The sequence below is a fragment of the Empidonax traillii genome, unplaced genomic scaffold (genome assembly GCF_003031625.1).
Source record: "Empidonax traillii isolate 1590-97213 ecotype Southwest subspecies unplaced genomic scaffold, ASM303162v1 scaffold400:size839614, whole genome shotgun sequence".
In the NCBI taxonomy this organism is placed as follows: domain Eukaryota; kingdom Metazoa; phylum Chordata; class Aves; order Passeriformes; family Tyrannidae; genus Empidonax; species Empidonax traillii.
The window spans coordinates 766,632-792,440 of NW_020955593.1; the positions used below are offsets into that span (position 1 = coordinate 766,632).

The window sequence follows — 25,809 nt, forward strand, 5'->3', positions numbered from 1 at the left end:
TTTTTGCTTTTCTTCCTCTTCATCTTCCAGCCTGGCTCTCAGAATGCTGCTTTCACCTCCCTCTAGAAGAGGGGGAAGCCAAGCTTCCCATAACACTGTGTGTTCAGCTATCAAGCTGGAGACGAAGAGGAAACCAAACACAAAATAAGAACTTGTGGATTGGCCAAACAAGGATTCCTAGAGTAAGTATCACAAAGAAGGCAAGGTTGGTTAGCACTCAAGCTACCGAGGTTAGAGGTTGGCCCTGCATTCCTCTCAGGGGGAGGGGGCGGGGGGTGCCATCGACTCTGCAGCATGTGAGCTTCCTGAGCAAGCCAGGGGATTCACCCTGGTACTTTCAATAGTCTGTGTGGTTTATGAACTCATCTTGGGTCGGCTTCTCATCTAGTTGATGGTCAAGCAGATACAATTCATTCTTAGTTGAAAGCAAAACCTTCAGCCCTGTGCTCTGTGAGCTCCTGTCATGCTGGAGGGTCGCCCCTAGAGCTCCCCTGCAGTGTCCCCACCTCCAGGTTCACAGCCCTTGATCCCACCACCATCCAGGGGATGGCAAGTCAGGTGTAACAGTGACTCAGGCTGCCTCCAGCAGCGGTGATGGTGGGGATGAGCATGGGTACATCCCTCCTCAAGCTCTTCCTAGCTAGGATTTCCACTAGCTAGGGAGTCAGAGTTGCTGGCATGGCACTGGCTGCATGAACCCCATCCCTGTGCCCAGCAGTGTAGCCTGAAGACCATCAGCTGCAAGATCTTTGATGCTGCTCCATGTCCTGGACAGAGTTACACCCATTTAGCCTTAAAGAAAAGCCATCCAGTGTTTGCCAGCTAACACGTCGTGAGGGACAGAGACAGCCACTTGGAGAGCTTTCTGAATATGTGAGCGTATTAGCAAAAACCAGAAACAAAGCCCAAACCAGCTCAGTGATTAATTATCACATACCTGGAAAGAGAAATTTAAAATATTATCCTCTTTCCCTCAGCAGCCCAGCCCACCAGGAGTGACTCGGTTAGGCATATGGTGCACCTATCACCACAACCAGCAGACCCAGATAACAGTGAGGGTGGGAAGCAGGCCTTCCCTGTCACTTGTAATCTTCTCACATGCAGAGGCATCTTAAGTCCTTTCTAAACACGTTGATACTGCCTGAAAATCAATGAAAAAAAGCCACCCTTTGTTTGTGTTAACAGGATGAGAAAGTGCAAGGCTTCCTGTTATGTGTGTGTGACAGCTATAGATAAGCAGAGACCTCTGGACAGGAAATCCGCCCAACTTCTGCAGTGTGATTCGTCTGAAGCTTGGGAGCCCTTTTTAGATTGAAGCACCAACAGAATGAGACGGGGCTGGCCAGAAAATGGGGGACACGCTGGAGAAGAGCTCTGAGGAGCCCGAGATCTCTTTGGACAATGAGTGCTCGACGAAAATGGGGGACCTGGTGGAAGTCTCGAGCAGTGAAAAGGTCAAGTTTGATGATGCAGGTCTCTCTCTGGTGCTCCAAAACGGCCTGGAGAACCTTCGGCTTGAAAATTCCCTGACGGATGTCATCCTGTGCGTGGACAGCAGGGAATTCTCCTGTCACCGTGTGGTCCTTGCTGCAGCAAGCAATTATTTCAGGTAAGGCTTGTCACAAACATACCCACTAAACTTACTTCGCTTCTTAGACTTGAACTGTAGCTCTCCAAGGAGCGTAAACTGGGTGCTAAGCTCTGCAAATTTGCAGGGAGCCTCTAATTCCTTACATCTTTCAGCTCATTTTTTAAGCTTGGAGACTTAAGTAAGGCAGGTGCCAGGTTGTGGATTTGCTGGAGATCCAATACCAGCATGCAAAAATAAAAAAGGAGAATGTTGGCAGATAAGTGGATAAGAAAAGGGTGTTTTAGCCAAGTATCTTTAGCCTCTTGTATTGTCCTTTTGGGATTTGGGCAAAGAGGAACATCCATTCAGATCACAGGGCATTTTTATTGAAATAGGAGTGGGTTTGTGGAACTTGCTAATTTTTTATTACCATTGAGGGGTAATAATATATATTGCATAAAATTGTTAGGGAGGAAAGAGAGGGAATTTTCCCTCTGTCCTAGGGTTACTGAAAACCAATTGCAATGGGAAATATTTCCTTGAAAGCAATTTTACCAATTTTTCATTCTTTCACTACAATAGTTAGTCTATTTGAGACAACTGGCCAGCAAGGACAAGTTTTAGACACACAGAGGAACTCGGTATCGGTTTTAACACAGATTTTCCATTCTCATTTAAACAATCACATTTGCATGGCTGGGATTTTTTTTCTTTCTTTCTTTTACTGCTAAAGTGGTCAGATGACTGAATAGCTACAGAGGAAACACGAGAAAAAAAGAACCTGTGACCACTTGTGACATGAGCAGAAAGCTAATTTTAATGGAGTCTGGTAAGCTTTGCTGGTAGTGCCTGGAAGAACAGTTCTGTTTTTATAATCTAGAAGAGATATTATGTCTGTGAATATTTGGAAACAGGTATTATTTCTACAGAGAAAAGACATTTATTGCGTATGAGAGGATGTACAACTAAAAGTGGTGATGCTCAAATATTTCTTGCCAGCACTGGATGCAGAAAGGAGAGCAGATATACAAATTAAAATCAAAATTATCGTAATGGTACTTTGATAAAAACCCACAATTCCATTATGAGCAAAAGTGCTGCAATCAGAAGGACTTCACAGGTAAATGATAGTTTTATGATAACAGTTATTGGCCGGTTTTCCACCGAGCCCTGAGCTACAGCCTGTCCTTTGGAACGAAGTGGGATACCTGGCTGGAGGTCATCTCAACCCAAGGTAATTGCACACATGTGTGGGCTCTGCCCCCCTGGGTGCTTCTGTTTGGCCTGGCCTCCCACAGAGTCGAGATTTGTTACATCACTGTCAGTGCCTCTTGTCACGCTCTCTGGGACAGTTTCAATCACACTTGGCTGAGGATGGAAATCTCACAAATGAAGTTCACACAAGTTTGACAGAAACTTGCAGCAAGGAGAAGAAAGGTGCTGGCCCTGGCAGCCCAGGGGGCCCTGCTGGGCAAGGAGCACAGTGTCCTGGACAGCCAACACACACAGAGCCTCAACCAGCCAAAGCACACGCTGCCAGACACAGAGCTGAGCTTCCTGGGAGGGACATACAATGTGTGACAGAGGGATAACCAGGGAGAATGGAGGGCTCAGGAAGGGGAAGCTGAGTTTACTGTGAAGAGGGAAAAGAGGACAAAAGTCTGCAGGGAACTGAGCTTCATTCATCTTGCCGTAACTCACTGGAAGCTGCTCGGGCCCAAAGAAAGAAGGAATTCTTTAATCCCACTATTCCTGTGAGTACTTTCCGTGCCATTACAGAGCCTCTAACAGCCATGCACAAGAGCAAAGCAGAGGGACCCAGTGAGTCATGGGCTTGATTCCCCTGCAACAGTTAAGTTACACAACCCCCTTCCTGAGCACTAGGTGCCACAGCGCAGGCAATGCCCAGCAGCTGACTGAGACACAGTTAAACCAAGCTGACAACCTCTAGACCTTTCTTCAGCACTGCTTGAGAGTAGATACACTAGTTCCTGCGACATGTCCTGTGTCTGTAGGCATAAAAGCATTAACTCTCCATTTGCTTGGATGATGGTAACAAAGAGAAAAGAAACGTGAGCTGACCAAGGGTAATGGGAGAATGGGGCTAGGAGAGGTTGAAGTAATATTTTCCAGAGCATCCTCAAAATCCAAAGTGGTTGTTTGAAGTCAGGTTTTTAATTCCAAGCACAAGCATTCTAGTGTGGGTGGATGCTTAAAAAGCACTTCACAAACTACAATCCTCCACTGATTTTGTTGAGAATTCTCCCTGTTTTTTCTAAATTTATCCATTTTTAGACTTCTAAATGTGGTGCTGGACCCTTACTTCATGTGCATTTCTTAGAGTACATGTTGATTCAAAGGTGTAGTTTGGAATTACAGAGGGACAAGAACTGGGGAAACACAGTGAAATTAGTAGCCACATCTGAAGGATTTAGAGCCTCCTGAGGGTAAGTACAGAAAGGTTCAAAAGCAGCATTTTAATCCCTAGGAGAGAAGCTCAGCCTGATCAACCTGAGTGGTGTTGGGTGTTCCCTCTGGTCAGTGTGGGAATGAGGATCACTCCATTTTAGCAGAAGGAAGGTCATGGGATCAGCTCTCCTGTGTAGCACTGCCCTTTTCAGTCCTGCCACATTCTAGAGAGGAGTACTGATGGAAGAGCAGGGTGCTTCAGGTGTGTGATATCTGCAGGTTGCAGCCACATTACAGGAGTCCACACCCCATGAAACTGGGAGTGGATGGGAGCTCTAGCACCATTTCAAAGATTAGGATGCAGAGAGGTGACAGCACTTTGAGCAGATCCCTGTGTGAAGCCACCACCAGAATCCCCAGGCTGGTTTCTGAGCAGCCTTGCACAGGCACTGGGAATCTTGAACTGATCCCATCAAACTTTCCGGCTCGCTGGGACGGCAGTGAGACTCTCACCTCCCTGACAGAGATGGTTAAATACAAGACTGGAGTCACCACCGGTTTAAGAGATGAAAGGAAGAAGAGCAGACAGCACCTGCACCCTACACCGGCCTGTTTCTCGCTCAGATGAAGCATCCGGCACCCGTCAATCCCGCGCCACTGAACGGCTGTTCTGGGCAGACCTCCCTCTCTGTGCTGAAACCCCCATCCCAGGGAGAAGTGGGTACTGAGGACTGCGGCTTTCAAATGGCCACCTGCCCACACGCTTCCCACATACATCACTCCACACTTCCAGAGGGAGAGGAGCAAAGTGAATCCCAGTCTTGTGGTCACTGTAGTTAAGGAGCATTTTGTCTTAATGCCTTAGAAATACTCTGCTTTCAGTGGCAGCAGAACCTGGACCATGGGGCAGAGAAGTCCACCGAAGATCTCTAAAGAGCTCAGACGGGTGGAGGGAAAATGAGAATTTTGGCTGAAAAACTTTTCTGACAAGTAACTTCTCTGCCCAAGTTTCCTGCTCAGATGTTAGGTCTCTTTATCCAAAAGGCAGTTTAATACACTGAGATATCTAAGACCTTGCAACAAAATTTCTGCTGAGGTAAGGAACAGGTAATTCTTATAGCAAGTAGCAGCTGGTATCTTCCATCCATTTGCCATTCACCATGCCTAACTGCTTTGCAATAAAACCTGTTTACATCTAGGTTCCAGTCAGATGTGTCAATCAGACAGCTTTATTCTGGCACTGCTTTTACAAGAAAAGCATGGCCTTTGGGTTGGGACCTCCAGCCATTTCCAGGTTGCACTGTCCTGTCAACATTGTACATGACTAATAAAGAAGGGTATGCAGGGTAAAGAGCACTTCTAATTACACTTTGGATCTGCACATGTTTTTCACCAACACAGTTACAAGTGGCCTCACACAATTCTGATCTGTTGAGACAGATTCCAAACAATGTGACACCTCATTCTCTGGGTGCAGTGAACAAGATGGGGCTGATCATAATCCTAAGTAAAAGCAAAAAACTATGAGTTAAAAATGCAGAGGAAGACACGTGTGTTTGCTGTGCAGCTGCCACAATGCAAAGTGGATTTAAATAGCTCTTGGAGAATTTCTGATTCCCACATGAAGTCTGACTTGAGCCAAAGGTGTGTGTGGTTGTCACCTTTCAAACGCAGGATTATCCATCAAAGAAGAGGTGGCATCAGCGTGCATGAAATCACTGCACTTTCTGGCTAACAGCAGTTCCAATTCATGGTTCTTCAAGTGCTTCTCTAGTCAAGAGGTACCAACTCTACAATCCTACCAGAAGCTTCAAAAATTTAGCAGAGGAAAAGTCAGCCTCTTAATTGGGAAAAAATCCAAGTGTTAATGAAGTGTGGAAAATGCCAGGGGCTTAATGAGCTGGACCTGTACTAGGAACAGAAAGAGTCTGTAAGAGGCCAGCAGGTGAGACATCCCAACTGCTCCACAGCATCACTCCAGGCACGAGGAAGGTCCCAGCTGCCTTTTCTGCTGTGGAGCCCTAGGGCTATTGTATCCATCACGTGTGTAACCCTTATCAAACTCACGAGTACAGAGGTATGAAAGCAACAAAAAGATTTTCCTTGTTTTCTATGCAATAATTGCATAAAGTATGAAGCAATCAGAGCATTCTGTGTTGAAATCTTTATAACCAAATGTTTTTAGAATGCCTCATCCTGGTTGGGAAGCAGTAAAAGATAAATGTCTTTCTTTTCAGGGCCATGTTCTGCAATGATTTAAGAGAGAAATATGAAGAGAAGATCATACTTAAAGGAGTTGATGCAGAAACCATGAATATACTCTTGGACTACACCTACACCAGCAAGATGCTCATCACAAAGCAAAACGTACAAAAAGTCTTGGAGGCCGCCAGCCTCTTTCAGGTACAGAAAACTCAAATGCACTGATCCAGTCTTGCTGCTCTGGCAACACCACGTCTTACCCTGCTTAACACACTGCAAACTTCTCTGATTTCATGGGGTTTTTGCTTCATATTTACTTCACTGTGGTAAAAAGTGGCAGTGGCAGCCAGCCATGTGCTGGAATGCTGCTGTGCTGGGTGCCATGCAAACTGGCCAAGAGCCAGGCTCTGTCTCCAAGAGCTGTTCCCACGTGCTGCTTTCCGTGCTCCCCAAGGTTCAGGTCACCCTCCAGCCCAGAAGAGTTAGTGGGCAGTGGCTGGCATGGCTGGCCAGAGCAGGAAGGTAACTTTGCCTCTCCCTCTCCACTGCCTTGGGATGGAGGCTTGCCCAGCCAAAGTTAGCATCCTCCTTGGTGAACTCGTGATGTAAAGGCTTTTAGTCATTACTTGGGACTTGTGGGAAGCCAGACTTGAGTGGTATTACTCAGCCTGTGGTCCACGACATATTCACGTGTCCTGTAAATCACCTGCAATGTCTAACAAATTGCAGTCCCTGGTCCCACGCTGCAAATTGCCAGCAAATTGTAACCAACAGAACCTGCCCAGTGCCAATGTGCGTGTGTGTCCAGTCCTCTCATTAAGGAAGGCAAGAAACATCCAACTCCATAAATCATCGTGGTTCATTATGGACTTCAGATTCTTGAATCTGACATGGGAATTTTGCTCTGGAGTTCTACAACTCTTCCTTCTAGAGCACAAGTCATTTGAGGAGAGGCTGAGGGAGCTGGGGGGTGTTTAGTTTGGAGAAAAGGAGGCTCAGGGGGGACCTTATCGCTCTCTACAAGTACCTGAAAGAAGGTTGTAGCCTGGTGGGGTCAGTCTCTTCTCCCAGGCAAAGAGTGATGGAACAAGAGGATATTATTTTGGGTTGCACCAGGGGAGGTTTAGATTGGATGCTAAGAAAAATTTCTTGGCTGAAAGAGTTCTCAAGCACTGGCACAGGCTGCCCAGGGCAGTGGTGGAGTCACCATCCCTGGAGGGATTTAAAAGACGTGTAGATGTGGTATTTGTGGACAGGGTTTGGTGGTGCGTTTGGTGGAGGGTTAATGTTTGAACTCGATGATCTTAGAGGTCTTTTCCAACCTAAATGATTCTAGGATTCTGTGCAATGAACCTGTGGCCTTTGGGGTAATGAGAACTGGTACTTGCCGTGGGGAGAGAAGGGAAAGTCATCCCAAAGTGCTCCCCAAGGTAACTTGGCAAAGGTTGTGCAGCTCTAACGTCGCCTGGACCCACAGTGCAGTAACTCACTGATGCTTTCAGCAGACCAAGGCTGCCAACTGGTAGCATTCAATGGTTGCTTTTGGTTCATTTTCAGGACACTTTTCTGTCTTGTTTTTGGTTTTCTTCTGAACCCTTTTTCCTTAGATAATTTCTTCTTTTTTTTGCATTTTTTTTTCTTCTGAAACTATCAAAAGCATAAACTTTTGTTTTCTCATTTCTCTTACCTACTTTTCATTAAAATTTAGAGTAAATTTGATTCACAAGGCTAGTGCTTTAAGAAAACTATGAAACCCTGTTAGATTAATGATAAAATCCTTAGGGTGCCATAAGTAAGGAGTGTAAATGAGAAAAAAATAGAAAAACTTAGAAAACCAGGAATGTTTAGCTAAAAGCAGCAATCTCAAATCTTTCTGCAATCATCTTGGATGTTGTCAAGATTTATAAGGCCTTAAAACCTCATGTAATAAACATGAGGGTTTGGGCTGAAAATGTGTTTTTTCATTTGTGTAAAAAGGATTTAGTAACTACTAAATCTTTAGTAATCTACTAAATCAAGCTGGCAGAACTTGTGTTCTGCTAGCTTGTCTCTGCCATTTTTGCTGAAGAACAAAGAGTGAGTTGAAAGAATCAAATGTTTCATTTCTGTATATCAACAGCTGAGAAGATTACTCATGAAATTTATTGTCACATTTTTGTTTGGGAAATTCTTTCCAATTAATGACACGTGAGAAATCCAAATTCCAAATAGAACGCTTTTATCTGACTAGCAACAACTTGTGGTAGTGCTTGTTTTTAATTTCACAGACTTGGCAGTGAACCAAAGAAGAAATGACTTGCACAGTTCCAGATATTTCAATGTAGATATTCCAATATAGATAATCCTCTTTTCTCTAGAAACTATTTTTGAAAAAGCTTTATGTAATGATTCCTTCCCTTACCCCCTTCCAATAAGCTTTGACCAAATGCAGTCAGAGCTGACAGCAGGAAGGGTGGAAGGCTATTTGGGGAGAGCAGATATCCCTGCTGCAGTGCGCTTTCCTCCTGGGGGAAGCAGGTGAAGGGTTTGGAACAGGGAGCTGCTGAACAGCTAAGCCTCACCCTCAAGTGACCCAGACAAATTTTTTCCACCCAAAGCACAGTTGCAACACGAGTTCAGTAGTCACCTCCTCTGTGTGGGCTGGTGGCTGCCCAGCCACTGTGCTTGCGAGGTTGGTGCCCACCCTGGATCAGCCCAACACCCTCTGCCACCCACAACTGCCTGCAGAGCTGCTCATCCTTTCACCTCTGGGTAGGGCCAAGGTCTCAGTTGCTTCTCAGGGCCATGGCAGAGAGCTCTGCTTCCCCCACCATAACTCAACATCAACCTTCAGACCTGTCTGTAACCCTCCTTCCCCTCCAGATACCTCTGTGTTACCCCATTCCCTCAGCAGGGTTTGGGTGAGGGGCCACATCAGCTGCTGTCGTGGAAGCAAAGAGGTTGTGGGAGGGAAGCAAGCTCCTGAGCAGATGAAAAAGAAACAGTATTGTTGCCAAGGGCTGTGATGCCCACTGTAATGGAAATGCCACATGCAGAGGGAAGAGTGGAGGATGTCCTGGAACTCCCTCATCTAAGCAGAGCAGGTCAGCTCTGCCCTCAGGGCACAGCTGAAGCACCGCCAGCCTCAAGTGCCTGATGGCCTTACTGACTCCCAAAGCACCTCTCATCCCTCTGTTAATCCACTTTCTATGAACAGGACACTCTAAGGAAAACACCTTATGAATATCTGACCCTGCAGCCTGTCAGGGTGGCTGTCCCAGGACAGTGCCAGCAGCAGCACAGCCACCGTGCAGTGCTGGCCCTGCCAGGCCAGGGGGCACGACTTGCTAAAGAAGGGCTTGGGGGCAGCTCCAGGTGGGAGATGGGCTCCAGGCTCAGAAAGCTGTTAGCCAGGGTGGCTGTGCACCTCCAGCCTGGGTGGCTCAGGTGTCACTGCTGAGCTGGGACGGGCTGTCCCTGCAGCCACAGCAGAGCGGCTGTTCGGGGCCCCGCAGCTGCAGGGGGCAGGATCTGACCCCAAAGTGTCCTGCATACAGAGAGGGATTATGAATAAGAGTCCTTTTAGCCACCGTTCCCTTCCCTTTCTAGGGGTTCTACAGAAGGCAGGGCTGCTGGCACTGCTTACACTGGACCATTGAATCAAAGCTGGGACAAGCGAGGACTTAAATGGGGAGAATAAATTCTATTATGCAGAGAGAAGGCCAAGTAGAGGCCAAGTAAACATATGGGATGTCTCTAGCAAGTAAGAACCTGGATTCAAATGGGTATTAGGAGAAAGACTCACTTATTGAAGAAACTGTTCCCAGGGAAGAGGGATTTTCAAGTGCCTGGGGTGGCATTAGGAGGGGTACTCGCAGAGGGCAAGAAGAAAATTTAGAGCTTTGCCAGACTAATCAGAGCAGACGAAGCAGAGGCTTTAAGATGTCTTCCTTCTGGTGCTCTCCTGAGTCATCTGCTCTCCTGGGACTGACTGACGTATGCCCAGCAAGTTTTGGGGGAGTTTTGGGGGGAATTTTGTCTTTAAATGAAGAGAGTGGTAGGGAGACAGTGCAGCATAGAGATGAGGAGCAGCAGCCACAGAAAGTCCTGCCTTGACATGCTCCCAAGCAGCCCAACCTCCCTGGTTAAGTCCTCAGCGTGGCTGTTTCTCACACCCACACCTCACAGTTCTGCATTTGCCTGGCCACAAGCAGCTCCCCAGTGTGGTTAGTGGGGCCTGATGGCCGTTGGACCAGTGTGCTCCTCCCAGGAGAAAACCCTCTGGTGTCACCTCCTGGGCATGACTCTTAACGAGCCGTGTATAAATAATTAGAGCACTCTACAGTGGTTTGCTCTGGGCTGGTGAGAACATTGTTTTGGGGTCTATTCCCAGAGTTGTGGATGACTTGTTGAGTGACCTTGGCAAATCCTAGGTTTGTTTTCTTTGTGTCTCATTACCAACAACCTTTAATGCTTACGCCTAATAAGCTTAATAGGGCTAATGCTTAACCTGCCTCAGGCCTGAGGATTACCTGGTGGCAGATCCTCAGGGAAGGGCACTGGCGAGTTCAAAGTGCTTGCCTTGTGCTAGGCCAGAGAATGGGCAAGGTGAGCGTGGCAGGCACCGAGGGCTCACCGAGCTCCACCGCGGTGCCACCGCGTGCCACCAGCATATTTATATCACAACAGCAGCAACACGTTCTGAGACCTCTCATACCCCTGCTCATCAGTCAGTTGCATTTCTCCAAACTCTTGACCACATCTAAATGTAAAACAGGAACCAGGCAGACTGTACACGGCGTCTGCGATCGCTCAGCTCTGATAAACAGTCTAAATGTGTCAACACGACACAGACAGGTCTGGAAGATTCTACTCTAATTACTGAAACAAATCTACATACTACAGTGCTCAAAAATGTTTCGCTTCCTCTTTGTCCTTAAATTACTCTTGTGCAATTTTCCCCCGTGAGACAGAACGAGTTAAAATAGTTTGCTTGCTGACACTGGGTGGAAAGAAGACCCAAAAAGCACAGATGGCAACACACAGCATCAGCTCTGACCCATCTTTCTGTATTTGCTGTTTGCACTGTTCACTGACAAAACCAGCACAAAGTCCTGATGCTGTATCCATATCTGATATCACAGAGGTGATGGAAAACTCAGGATGAAGGACTGTAACTTATCAGTTCTACCCAAAACTATTTCCCAATTCCTGATTAACAGCCAGCAATCTAGCTCAGATCACAGTTCGTGGCAAATGACCCACAGATATCTGTGGCCCAGGATCTGCACATTTGGGACCCTCAGGTGGGGTTAGTGTGCCAAGGAAATTCATGAGAGTGGTTGTGCTGCCCCACTGAATGCAAACACAACCAGTTCTTCCATTAAACACACTCTGTATAAAATGCACATCGTATTTTCTCAGCCAGTGGTGATGATAAGAAAAACAAAGTTCACTAGAACTTCCAAAGGGCTGCCCCCAAGAAGACTCTGGCCAGACAACCCTGGCAAAACCACAACACAACTCAAAGATCTGCTGATGGCCAATCTCTTCCTGCCTCTGATCCCAGTTCAGGGCAGCTGCCCATGCCCTCTTTGGAGGCAGCACTCTGGTCCAAACCTCCCAGACCTCAGCACTCATTTTCCACCACTCTCACAAGACCTCAGACACATTCAGAGTTTTGATGGTGGGAACATAAATGCAGACAGTGGAGCCACCTGCACTCCACAAGCAGACTCCGTTCTAGTTGGTCTGGGCTGATAAAGCAGGGGAAGGACACTGGAAGCCTGGGGATCTTATCTGTGCTTTGTAACTCCAGGATTTCCAGTGCTTTTAGATCTCCTGGAGAGAAAGGGAACATTAGAAAACCCCCTTGTGAAACAAATAAAAATCATGACTGTCACAGGTCCTCTGCACCCTGCAAGAGGAAAAAGGAGCAATAAGGATGCAGAGGGAGAAAAAACAGAGGAAGACATTCTCATTTCAGACTGCAGACACTCTGGGAGATGCCTGGCCTCACATGGCCTAATTCTTGTCTCTCTCAGCTCTTCTCTGTATAGAGAGCATGGGTGGTTGGGATCCAGCCCTGAACTCCATAGCTTTCCTGTGATACAGCCAGACAGTAACCACTCTGGGCTTAAACATGCTTTTTCTGCCCCCAGTTCCTTCGCATGGTGGATGCTTGTGCCAGTTTCCTCACCGAGGCCCTCCAGCCGGAGAACTGCGTTGGCATCCTAAGGCTGGCTGATGCCCACTCCCTGCACAGCCTGAAACAACAAGTGCAGAACTACATAATCCAGAACTTCACCCAGGTCCTGAACTACGAGGAGTTCCTGGAGCTGCCGGCCGACATCCTGTGCAGCACGCTCAAGAGCGACGACCTGTATGTCACAGAGGAGGCGCAGGTGTTTGAGACTGTGATGAACTGGGTGCGCTACAAGGAGTCAGAAAGGTTTTCCCTCCTGCCGTACGTGCTGGAGAACGTCCGGCTGCCCCTGCTGGACCCTTGGTACTTCGTAGAGACTGTTGAAGCCGATCAGCTCATTAGACAGTGCCCAGATGTCTTTCCTTTGCTCCAGGAAGCAAGAATGTACCACCTGTCAGGCAATGAGGTGAGTAAAACAGGAAGGTGTTGGCCACTCTTTCTAAGTGTCTTGTGGTTCAGCTCAGAAATCCCGCTGAAAGGATCAGTACCATGGGGCAGAAAAAGGTACTTGCACTGAAGTTTCACTAACTGGTGCTACTGAAGAGTCAAGATGGGCCTCACAATTCATCCTGCTGGCTTAGAGAGTTTAGAAGCTTTTGGAGGGTTGTTTTAAAACAGTTTACATCTTCTTGTTTATGAACATCTGAGCTCGACCCTTCATACATAGTCTTGCTCAGCTAAACAAAGACCCCAGATGACTTCCCTAGTTACTCCTAGCACCTCACCCTCTCAACTGTTGCTTCAAGCCTAAGAAAAGAAGAATAATTTTCCCACTAAACTGTGCCGCAATCTGTAGTGATTCTTTCAAATGTGAATATGTAACATGTCCACCTGTAATTTATGGGAGAAAATGTTTCCTAAAGAGACAATCTCCTGTGAAGAAGACAGTCTCTTCCAGAGGAGAGGTCTGCCTATGTGGCATTTGCAGAGCTCCCTGCACCCAAAGACACAGGTTCATCCTGACATCCAGTTGAGCCCTGTCCTGCCTGCTCAAGGCAGGCTGTGGTGGATCTCCAGTTCTTCAATTGCCTGTCCTCTTTGCAAAGTTAGGTATCAGTCACATTTCCTTGCCAGAACATGCGGTAGAGAGGAGGGCAACCAAAAGGTCGGATTTCACAACAGGAGCAAAGTATGTGAGTGTGTGAAGAAATGTGTATGCCTCCTCAGTCAGAGAGTCAGAGGAGGGCAGGAGGCCCCAGGAGCACGTTGTGGACCCATCAGTAACAGTGGATGTGTCACTGGCGTGGGGGGAGAAACCAAGTGCTTTTTGTGCCAGTGACTGTGTAAGACAGTACACGGTGACCTGGGGCAGTGCCAGCCAGTCTGGGGGGAACTCCTTGAGGAAGCCTTGTCCCACTCAGCAGTGCTGTCAGGTCCACATGGGATAGATAAAGAGAATGTTGCCCCGGGCTGAACACTCATTGCACTCATCTTCAAAGGGCCAGCCGTCAGAGGCAGCGCTGCCAGCTGCCCTCCCCCAGGCTGGCTGGTGCCTGGCCATGGTGGCAGACAGGTTAGAACAGAGCCCTGAAACCTGGCAAGTTCTGGGACAGAGGTTTTAAAAAAATGTACCTAATAATTCTCTAAACATAGTCAAAAGGCAAGATTCACATCTGTGTAAATAATATTTTTTTATGTAGATAAATTACGCCAATTTATAGAAGCATGTTGAAAGTAGAATGAGAAGTAAAACTTTAAGCAAGCTGCCTCCAGGCACAGCATTTAACCTGTAAGTTTTGCTTGCCATTATTTCCTCCAAGAAGAACACAAGTTTCCAAGCACCTCCTGCATTCTTTGCTCCTGGTGAACATCTACCTGGGAAGTGACTTTTTCCAGTGCCCCTGAAACAAAGGGCTGGTCAACAAACTGAGCTGGCAGGCATTAAATTAGAGCTAACCATGTTTCAGAGCCTGGTGCTGGTTTTAAGTAAATCTTCTAATTTTGGCTTGAAATGAAAGCTTATACACAAAGAAACAAATAATTAAAAAAACCCCCTCCACAGCTGAGAACTGTCATTGCTTTGACACTCTAACATAGCTCTTCAGGACAAATAACGCGAGCACTTATTTTCTGGCAGCACTGACTGCAGCCTCACTCTCTCCAAGCTCCCCAGGGCACACACAAACCTTGGGGCCCTCCTACCTTGCCCTCACTCTATCAAGGTAAATAAAACCTGTCCTTTTCAGCTGCCAGCCATGTACCCAGCCTTGGCACCACTGCTCACGTTCATACCTGTTGGTGCCACCCTGGGAATTCCCAAAAGGATCTGAAAGGATCCTGGTCGATAGGCAAGAGCAACTAAGTCCAGAGCTGGAAAAATCCTGCTGAAAGAAGGATATGCTGAAAGAAGGGTATGGCAACTTCTATGGAAAGCTTCTAGGATGCTTTCCAGGACTTCGACTTAGAAGGCACTGGATAATTGGCTGAGCTGATGTAAACTTGTTGTGATTTGCAGAAGAGGTAATCAGAAAAAAGGTCACGAGACCTTTCTGTAATTGTAGGTGTAACTGCCCTGTGTACTCACTCTGTCTCACTTGTGTTTAGATTATTACAGAAAGGACCAAGCCCAGGATGCACGAATTCCAGTCTGAGGTGTTTATGATCATAGGGGGCTGTACAAAAGATGAGAAGTTTGTAGCAGAAGTGACTTGCCTGGATCCTTTGAGGCGAAGCCGCCTGGAAGTGGCAAAATTACCAATCACAGAGCAGGAGCCGGAGAATGAGAATAAGAAATGGGTGGAGTTTGCATGTATTACCCTAAAAAATGAAGTCTACATATCGGGTAAGGAACAAGACACTGGGAGTGCAAGAGGGGAGCAGAGGGTTCTCACAATTATTTCAAGCTTTTATGGAGACCATGCTCGAGGCAGCTTTAGGATAATTAAGCACTACAGGTATTCCAAATGCTTTGGCTTTGAACAGGCTCCAGAGAGCACTGAACGTGTGAGGACACTGCCTAGCTCTGATTTTAGCACAGGATTCCTTTTTAAGCAATATTAATCTATATGCATGGGTACTGGTAAAGCAGCACCCTACACACTCAGTGACCCTGACCTCTCAGTGACCGTGGTCACACAAGGGCTCTGGGGAACAGTTTACCAAACATAAAATGAAGAAGAATTGCTCCAGCATCCTCTGTGATGTGTCCATTTGCAGCTCCACATGCATAAGCAAAGCCCTATTTAACTTCCCCCACCAATACAGCTGAGCTCCACACAGAGGTTTGATCCTGGAGCTACAGAGATCCTACTTTGACAATCAAAAATGTTAAACTCAAGCTTGCTAGTCAGTTTGACAGCTGGTTTTGATGGCTTGTCAAAAACAAGCCTGATGATCTTGTTCTGCTATCCAGAGGAAAAGTGACAGCATGCTTTTCATCACTGTCATGTCACAGAGCAGGGCCTCCAAGGGTAGGATACCTTTCTTCCTGCAAAATCAATCACTGAATTCTACAATCCCTTAAAATGGAAGAGTAAAATGGAGGAGGGAGGGCCAACATCTGAATGCTTTGCTTAAGTATGAATAGTGGTCCACAGCCTTCCATCACATTCCTTCTTTTAGGAATCCACAAATTTTTGATACTTCATTCCAATTTAAAGTTTATTAATTTTTTATCCAGGGATACTAATTAGATTATTCCTTCCCTAGTTACAAATAAAAGAGGTTTTTCCTTTCAGCCCACTATAGAGAATTTCTTTTTATTCTAGGATCAGTCCCTCTGTTAAAGGTTAGCTATAGAGAGAAACCTAAGTCAAACATCCCAACTAGGGAACATCCCTCACACTTCCATGCCCTTGAGTTGAGAGGTCTCTTCTCCATTTGCCTTTAATCTCCTACCATTTCCTCTTTTCAAAGGTTACATGCTTTTTGCATCCTTTTATTCCTGACATCTTTTCCAGTGTATCTTTGCTTTTCTTTACAATCTATCCAGGCTCCCTCCAGGCCAGGCTAATATATTCCCTGCTGTGGGGAGTCTAAGCTGCCTTTCCCTTTGCTTCTATCGTCACAAGTTCTCTTTCCTCCTGCTCTGCTTAATTTCGTATCTTTGACTCTCTCTCTCCATTCCCTCTTTGTCTTCCTCCTTTTTGCCCTTCCCATCTGGCCCCTCCTGCATATCCTTCTACCCTTGTTTTCTTTTACCTCCTGTAACTTGCTTCTTCTCTAACTTCACTTGCATCTTTCCTAACTTGATCTCCCCTCCCATGTGCTCATTTCCCTTGGTGTCTTGGTACGGTCTGGAATCTTCCCTGCCCTTTTAGCATCTGAACAATAGGACATTCCTTTCCACAAGATCCTGATTTCCCCCAAACAGTTTAAATACTTTAGCTGGATGACCTGAAATTCTACATTTGTAGCATGACTAAAAATGACATGAATTATCATTCACCATTCTGTTACTTCTACTAATTTAGTTACAATTTCTCCTCAAATTAGAAAGAACTGTTTTCTAGAGACAGAAAAGAAACAAAATAAACCTCCAGTTCTCTCAAAACTCTCCCAGTCCCCTGATGTACAGTAAATTCACTCACTGGTGCAGCTCAGGGTCCTACCAGAGTTTCAGCCTGTGCAAGAGCACAAGGCAAAGGGAAATTTCTAGGGAGAGTAAGGGGAACACCTGCAGTCCCTCAGCCCCATTGTACCCATGAATGCTGCATTCAGGCCCCTCGGCCACTTCAGCTATTTGAGTGCAAATAAAATTCAACACATACATGTGAAAAATACTGAGACAAAAGCATTACAAACGACTCTTTCTAGCATGCTAATTATCTCCCATTCAATCTGCTATTTGGCCCAGAGATTGGCTCCATCAGTTTGCAGTGATCTGGCTGCAGTACAGAATACCAATGAAGGCAGACACTTTCTCAATAGAATATGAATTCTCTTTTCAGTATATTCACCAGTGAAGCAAATGTTTAATCAGGTTGCAGATGATGGAATAAGCTGCTCAGTCTGTAAATGTGGTTTCAGGCTTAACTAGATCCGTTTGTATTACAGTTACACCAGAAACTGTAGGCAAACAAAAGTGCTTGTTTAAAACTCTGCTCTCTGCTTTAGCATGAGGAAACATTCGCTTGCAAGTCAGCTCTAGAATGAGTTTGCAGGGTCCAGTTCTGATCTCTGAGCTATAAATATGAAGCAAATCCAAGTCTGTAGAGAAAGAGACCAGAAGGAGAGATACAAAAATGAGATCCCAGCCATATGGTCTTATAGTTGAACAGCAAAACTTCCAACAGGTCATGCAGGTCTAGTGTTGGTAGGAGTTCAGAGTCAGGTCTTTTACTTTAGGATGCAAACCGTGAAGCTGGCTGGATCCACCCAGCACAAACTGGCCTGTCTTTGAGGGATTTGGCACAACCAGCTGCAACATCCTCCCTTATCTTGTGCAAATCATGTTTGTTTATTCGTCCCTTTGCTGCAAAGCCCTGGTGGTGGATAGAAATCTCCTGCCTATCACCACACCCCGTGTGGTTGGTTGTGCACTTGGTTCTGAAATGAAAGTGGTTGTGGTCTGGTAAAGTGAGGAACAGTGATTTACCTTAACTGAACATCTGACTGTGGAAATTATTCACAGTTTCCTTTACCATTAAGTAAACTAAATTCAGAAGTTTTCTTCTGCTATGACAGGCCAGGTCACTGGTGTAGGTAATTAAGAAGTTAATAATAAGTAAAAATTACTTACTTTCTGTTGTGGGAGAACATATTTAAATTAAAAATGTTGGAGATTTTGAGTAAGTGCAAGCTATTCTATCATATTTACATGTGTCATGTACACTGCAGGTGGCAAAGAAACAAAGCATGATGTCTGGAAATACAACGCCTCCATCAACAAATGGATACAAATTGAGTATCTAAATATTGGGCGGTGGAGGCATAAAATGGCAGTGCTGGGTGGCAAAGTGTATGCCATTGGCGGCTTTGATGGCATGCAGAGAATCAACAGCATGGAAGCTTATGATCCCTTCCATAACTGCTGGTCAGAGGTAAGATGCTGCATCACATAACATTTTACTCAGTTGGAACATTTTAATCAGAAAATGCTTGGGTTTGGAATCACAGAAATGACCTTGTACAATTCTTTTAAGTATTTCTGGTCTGTAAAAACCCTAAATATTTTTTTCAGTAGAAATGCATATCCTTCAGAAAGTAAAAATCCCTAGATCACTGGTCAGTTGTTGCCTGTGAGAATCTAATGCCTAACTTTTCTTTTCTTTGTTGGCTTTTAAAGCTAGTAGTCCATAAATCAGTGAGCATGAGTATAGTACATATGAACCAGAACACAGGCTGAAAACCAGTCTCTGTTACATCATGTATATAAAATGTGTATATCAATCTGTGCATTATATATGGTGCATTTAAGATGAAAGCACACGTCTCAAGGTCAACAGGAAAAAACCCAGTTCTTTCAACTGTACTTCAAGCAATGAGAGGAGAGAATTAGGCAGCTAATTAATCCATGACAGTAATGAAACTAGGCATTATAACGGCAGATACAAACCCCAGTTTCTAGATTACACAGAGCAATGTGGAGGAATCCAACAATCACAGCTGCAAGCAGAAAGATCAGTATGAACAAATTTCATATTTTTTTTCAGTGCACTTAAGTATGTGAAGGAGATCTGGGGCATTTCTGACTTTTCTGATCTCCTGGCTTTTCAACTGTGGACTGTGTAATTTTAATTTCAGCATTTGAACTGAGTATATTTTTTTAAGGGTCTTAAAAAAAAGTTGAATGCTTCTACCTTACCCCTGAAAACATCATCTTCTGAACCCAGGGATATCATGAAAGGGATGTCTGACTTCAAATTCCACAGGCTCACACCCCACAGACGACACCCTGACTCCTTCAGATGGTTACTAATGATGTTTATGGTCCCCAGGCCGCTCCCCTCGTGGTCAACGTGAGCTCCTTTGCAGCAGCAAGCTACAAGAAGAGGCTCTATGTGATCGGGGGAGGGCCTAACGGGAAGCTGGCGACGGACAAGACCCAGTGCTACGACCCTGCCACCAACACGTGGAGCCTGAGGGCGCCGATGCCGGTGGAAGCCAAGTGCATCAACGCCGCCAGCTTCCGTGACCACATTTATGTGGTGGGTAAGTGAAGCACCAATGGCTCTCCTGGTCCAGACACAGCAGGGCTCCCTTCTGTCTGTTAGCTTTACCCGGAAACTCTGTGGAGTATAACCAAGTAGTCAGGTGGCTCTTCCCATTGAGCTTAGCGAGGGATGGGAATCCAGCATCTTCACAGACAGGAGGAAAGAGTCACCAGGTCAAAACGCCTGCTAGGCGGTGGCAGGTATCTTGGAAAGCTGGAGCTAGCCCAGAGACAGCTTAAAGCCATCCAGAGGTGTGTTCACAGTAGCAAGGGCAGCATTTCATGGCTACATTGTGCCCCCTCTCCTCTCTAGCAGCATTACACAGCCCACTGCAGGCAGGATTTATGCAGAGATAAGAGTACTGGAAGCAAGTCGTGGGAGCAGAGCCACTGATACCCAAAGACCCAGAACTCCTCACTAGACTGCACTCAGGGTTAATTCAGTCAGTTGCCAAATTGGATGCAAAGATGGAAGAACAAGAGTTTGATGGTGGTGAGCTGAACTATGATATCTGCACACATCTCCAGATGGTGCTGGAAAATCCAAAAGAAGGAAAGCGGAACATTTGTTTCCCAAACAGGAGCTCTGAAAAGATCCCCCTCCTTCTCTCAGCCTTGGTGCAGGAAGTTTCTCACTTGCAGTATGATCAACATAGTTCTGAGGGCTGGCACAGAGCTGGAGTAGTCACCAAATAACAAATGGTGCTCTGAAGGGAGATTTATAATCTGCATATATATATATATATACACAGATATATACATACACACCTACACCTTTTATGTACATAAATACCTCATGTTTTTCCTCAGCACAGGGATTGGCCTCACCCTGTTTGCCTAGAATGACAGAGAGAGAAGGCACATGTCTTATGGGCTGGCTGATACAACTCCTGATAGAAACAGACACGATATTCCAGTTACATTCGCTCAGCCCCTCAAAGACAGGGACATCCACCAGTAAACCCATTGTTTACCTATCTGAGAACTAAATATAGTTCAATCAGATAGAAATCAGCCCCACCTGAAGTTTAAGAGATAAAAGAGCATTTGGTTACTGCATCCAAAGCAATCAAATTACCCAGATCGATGAGTTACCGCCAGATGAATCACTATCACTAACAACATGTTTTCAGTCTACTTCAAGTGGGAAACAAAACTTTTTTAAGTCACCTCACGATGACTTGATCACCCCTCAAATACTGGACTAGCATTGTCAGACCCAGCATTTTTTGTAACTATAATAGATCAATGCTCATTTTGTCTTCAAGGCTTCTTTTCAGTGGTGCCCAGCAACAAAACAGGGAGCAGTGGCTATAAACTAAAACACAACAAGTTGTACCTCTACATGAGGAAGGACTTCTTTCCATGGAGGGTGGCAGAACACCGGAACAGCTGCCCAGGGAGGTCGTGGAGTCTCCCTCTCTGCAAACATTCCAAACCCACCTTGGCTGTGTTCCTGTGTCACCTGCTCCAGGTGACCCTTCCTTGGCAGGGAATTTGGACTGGATGATCTCCAGAAGTCCTTTCCAACTTACCAATTTTGTAATGCTATACAGCTATTACAGAAGACACATCCAGTCCCTACAAATTTCAGAATAAGAACCATTTCAGTGTTGGTAGTCTCAGGAGGGAATATATTTCCACAGTCTTTCTGGAGAATTAAGGTATTGATCATTTCTTTGAGAGAAAAGGACCCTGCAAAATTGAAAAGGAAGCACAAAAACTTTCAAGAATTTGGGAAACATAGAGAAACTGAAGGTCACTCTGTTTAACAAACCCATAAGAAGATTACTGGATCAGTCTGACAAACCCCTAAACAAGGAAAAAAACCTCGAGGTAGGAATATTGATGGACAGATGGACACTGAATTTAAGAGGAGTCAGTGAAAAACTCCTGTACCCATTTCTCATAGTGATGGCTTACCACACCTGGTCCTTCATAGTCTAAGCTTTTTAAACAAGATTGTACTTTTCTGAAGCTGTGTCCTTAGCTGAAGCCCCAGGTCTGAGAAAAGTCTGTTTCTGAATGCACTGTGGTCACACTGAATGATCACAGCAGTTTGTTCTGACCTTAAAATCCACAGCCTTATGAACAATAAGTGGCCTTCTGTGGATCAGGCTTTCAAAACAATAAAGTATCCTGTGACCTTGTTTTTTCTTGGCTTTGGGGCAGAAATCATTCTCAGGAATTCCAGAAACAGAGCCCCGTTCAAGTGGATGGTTTAATTAAAATCCCTTACAGGAATGGCTAGTGCAAATATCCATTTCCTCTGCAGGTGGAGCAATGAAAGCCCTGTACTCCTACAGCCCCCAGGAAGACACATGGTGCCTGGTGACTCAGTTCACCCACGAGAGAGCCAGTTGTGGGATTTCTCCTTGCAACAACAAGCTGTTTATCACCGGGGGCCGAGATGAAAAGAACGAAGTCATTGCAACAGTGCTCTGCTGGGACCCTGAAACTCAGAAGCTGACAGAAGAGTGTGTCCTGCCCCGGGGGGTGTCTCACCACGGCAGTGTTACCCTCAGGAAGTCTTACACACACATCCGTAAGATTGTGCCCGGGGCAGTTTCTGTCTGACCGCAGGAGAACTGCAAAGAAACCCGGTGGCTCCGTGGCACAGACTGCAGTGAGGATGGCTTTTAGCTGCAGGGAGCAGTGGGGGGAAACACCTCCACAGGCCCTCTGGGGAGTGTCTGTATATATGCTCAGCCCTTGCATTTCCTCTGTACAGTACATCCTTAAATTATCTTAATTCCTTCCCCCCACAGAAAAAACAGGGACCAGCTGTAGTTTATTCCTGCCGACACGATACCTCCAATCAGGTGAAGAAATGAGACGTGTAGGTGGGAAATTTACTTCCCAGCTCTATCTACCCTGAAATGTGCTTGAACTGGCTCAGCCTGGTCCCAGTGTTTCTTCAACTATTTATTGTGTTAAGTTGGGTTTGCTGCACGTAGTGTAAAAGAGAAGATGCTTTTTGGAATGAAAGATTTGTCCCTATGGTGAAACATTGTTTCCTCTAAAACTGTGCTTTTCTTCCAGTGATTGGCTGCTTAGATTAAGTTTGAACCGGTTTGTGTGTTTGTTTGTTTGTTTGCTTGTTTGTTTGTTTGCTTGAAGATACTTCAGTGGCTTTTCAGTTCTGGGTGACCAAAAAAAAAATCCTCCTCAGTTTGCAAACCTTGCTGTCATTCCCAAAATAGAGACTGCACAGGTTGCAAATGTAAACGAACGCTAATCTGGTTCTACTGAACATTCACCGTAGCTGTTTTCTAATAAAGCAGACCAAAACCTGGTTTCCCTTTTCTTGTGCTCTGGGACTTGGTCACTGTTCTGCCTGAAAGGCCTTTTCCTCTCCCCATTGCTGAACACAAGAAGAGTCCGGAGCCCATCCCTGCCTCCATCCCCACTGGGTGGCAGTGCGCTCCCGGGATTTTTTCTCACGGGTTTTGGTTTCCTGGAATGCAATCGGACAGAACAATCCGCTGGAGACAAAAACAGTTCCAGGTACTGTTCCCAGCCTGATTCCCGAGACCATCACGTGCAGTAGCGGAAGGGGCAAATGTTCAACAGGCCAGGAGGGCCCGAGCCTCCAGTCCCAGCATCTGGGTCATTATAGGGAAAGAAAAACAAACATTGAGGAGGTCATGCCCGGGACGCCCTGGGACACTCTTGGCCAAAGACTGGGAACATATTCCGTCCCTCCCCCCCTGCCTAGTTGCTGGAAAGAGCCAACCCACTATTAAATCAAGACAGAAAACACTGAGCAAAACAAATCTCTCTAAGCAGAGAGCAGTGACTCCTTCTAGCCCCTCTCCCTCCCTTTTTGTAATGTCTCCTTTGCCTTTTACAGTATTAAAAATAATATTTCTGTCATGTTGGGCTAAGAAAAAAACGTGGGTTCCTGAATTTCAGCACAGTAACGCCAGAGTGCTCAGTGGCACAGCAGGGCCTGCAGACCCGGTGCAGGCTGAACAGGGCAGACACAGCCCATGGGGCAGGTGGCAGCCCTACAAAAGATCTCTACTGTTCTTCCTTCAGAAAGACTGCAAGAAATCCTGTATATTCTGCAATTTGCCCCATGCTCTGAACGTACTTCTATAATTCCAGACTATTCCTCCCATTTCTTTCACTGATTTTCCTACAGTCCTTCCCTTTTCAACTACTTTTTAATTGCTCCCCTTCCCTCTTGACATTCCTATCGTTCTGTAGGGTGAGTACTTCTTACACTTCCATGCTGGCCCACACTTTCCCATCCCACTCTGCTTTTCAGAAGGCATAAAGAAAAACCCTCTAAAAAGGGTATTTTTTTCCAAAAGTTTTTGTGAAGAACAGTTACCACCTTTGACTTGGTTAACAGCACTGGCTGGTCTAGAGGGACAGAGAAGGTGGATGAATGGGTCCCCTTTCCCTTTGGTAAAACTAATGATAGCAGCTGATGAGACTGACTAGTTCTTCCTACTGGGAATCATCCTAAAAATCAGTAGCCCTCAGGAACCAATGGATGATTTTCATGTCCGTAGCAAAACTTGTATTTTTTTTTTCTCTGGAGAAAAACAAACCACTGAGTTAGAAAAGAGTTGTCAAAATAAATAAATTCTTAACTTTTCATATCAGAAGCAGAAAACAGCCTCTTGCCTCTTCTGTGGTGGTTTCCCAGCCACTTCTGCAGACCTTGGGCAAGCACGAGCCAAAACATCTCTCACTGACAAACACGAGACAGCACAACCACAGCTTGGCTCCTTTCCCTCTCCTAACTCACGAGTTGCTCAAAAATTCTGACGTTTTAATAGCAGTGCATGAAGAGTTGTGTTTATTTGCCCCCCTGCTCTTTGTACTTTTTGGATTTGTGTTGCAATCTGAAGGACTCAAAGCATATCGAAAAACAAAAAACTTTAGCATCACTAGTTCCGTGCAGACGCCAAAAATCACAAGCCTTCTGAAAAAATGGCAAGAACAAGCAGTGCTGGACCCTCAGTTACCAGCAGTGAGGTGGGGATGGAAACAGAAGGCAACAGAAATCAAGTTTCAGGGAAACTTTTAATTTCCTTTTCCTATCAGGGGCTCTCTCTCATCTGTCATGCATAACCTCCTCCGGCGGGGAATGGCCACAATCACGGTTTCTGTCCAAAGAACACACAGTATCTGCGTGTACAAACAGCGATTAATGAAGCAAGGAGCAGCCTCTCCCCGCGGGAGCAGCTGGACCTGTCCCGGGGAAGCTGGTGCTGTTCCGCAGGGCTGGGACACAGCCCCGGGGCTCTCAGGGCTGCCCCCAGTGCAACCAGGCAAATGCCACCTCCCTTCTGCCCTATTACTGTATTAAACTTCCCTTGGAAAATGACACAGCCAAGTGATGGAGCAGAAGCAGACACTCTAATATTAATTACCAGAACCGCGGGAGGTTAATTAGTTTTACTGAACGGTTACTGAAATCGCTGCAATGAACTGTACCCCAAATCCAAAGCTGAGTGCTTGTTTACCTGCCTGGAGCTCCTCCATATCTCCTGACACTGAAACTGATCTCCCTGGAGGCACAGGCCTATCTCTGATGTAATGATGTCTCCAGTGTTGTATGGCACAGCCCCAGCCCCTGGAATGCAGGTCTGACTCCCTTCAGTCTGTAGGTTACAGGCTGCAAACTGCGCTGCAAATCCAACCGAGAGAGGGAGGAGAGCAGTGCTAAACGTAGTGACAGTGTTGGCACAAGAAAAGAGGGGAAAAACTGAGCAGGAATATATTTAGGTTATAAATTAGAATACTTCTAGTGATTCATGGTATTGCAATTCATTAAAGGATTACTGCCCCCAGCTGCCAAATCACATGTTAAAGCCAACTGCTCTCCATTTCACTTTAAATTAAAATGCTGGGCTGGCATGGTGACATCCAAGAAGTTCACTTACGTGACCGGGGAGAGGTCGATTGCTGGGCTCTGGCAAATAGGCTCAGTTTGAATTTCCAGAGCTTATGAGGAGACATCCTTACAAGGCTGGTGATCACTACAGCCACGAGGGTCTGGAAAACACAGAAGCCTAACAATCTTTGAGACAAAACTCAAGATGTGTATGAAAAGCGTTAGAGGAACCTTGTGCTTGTTATGCTGCCCTGAGGAGTCCTTTGGTCCTATTCAGATAAATTGGGGAAATCCCTGAAGGCAAATGATTCAGGGCAATGGTGTGTTTCCTGTACACACTCTGTAATATGCTGCTTTTGTACCAAACAGCACAATAATATTCCCTGGGAAGAAGTTGTTTACAAGCAGTCACTTAAGATAAATTTACCTATCTAATGTTAAAACACTTTAACATGGATGAATAAAATATCAGCTTGCAGTGATCTTTCTTAGAGGGT

General features: G+C 45.8%; 1 protein-coding gene across 2 annotated transcripts; it reads left to right on the top strand.

Moving 5' to 3' along the window:
• Positions 1 to 1,304: 1,304 nt before the first annotated feature.
• On the top strand, positions 1,305 to 22,743 carry KLHL6 (kelch like family member 6). 2 transcript variants are annotated; one of them, XM_027893651.1, is made up of 7 exons: positions 1,305 to 1,609; positions 6,217 to 6,382; positions 12,322 to 12,771; positions 14,910 to 15,147; positions 18,144 to 18,346; positions 19,244 to 19,457; positions 21,734 to 22,743. In XM_027893651.1, exons 1-7 carry the CDS (start codon positions 1,350 to 1,352, stop codon positions 22,033 to 22,035), a joined length of 1,833 nt encoding a protein of 610 aa, XP_027749452.1. In that variant the 5' UTR covers positions 1,305 to 1,349; the 3' UTR covers positions 22,036 to 22,743. The 2 variants fall into 2 exon arrangements, with proteins under 2 accessions (XP_027749452.1, XP_027749453.1); XM_027893652.1 differs by having other exon boundaries at positions 19,244 to 19,453; positions 21,734 to 21,819.
• Positions 22,744 to 25,809: the final 3,066 nt, after the last annotated feature.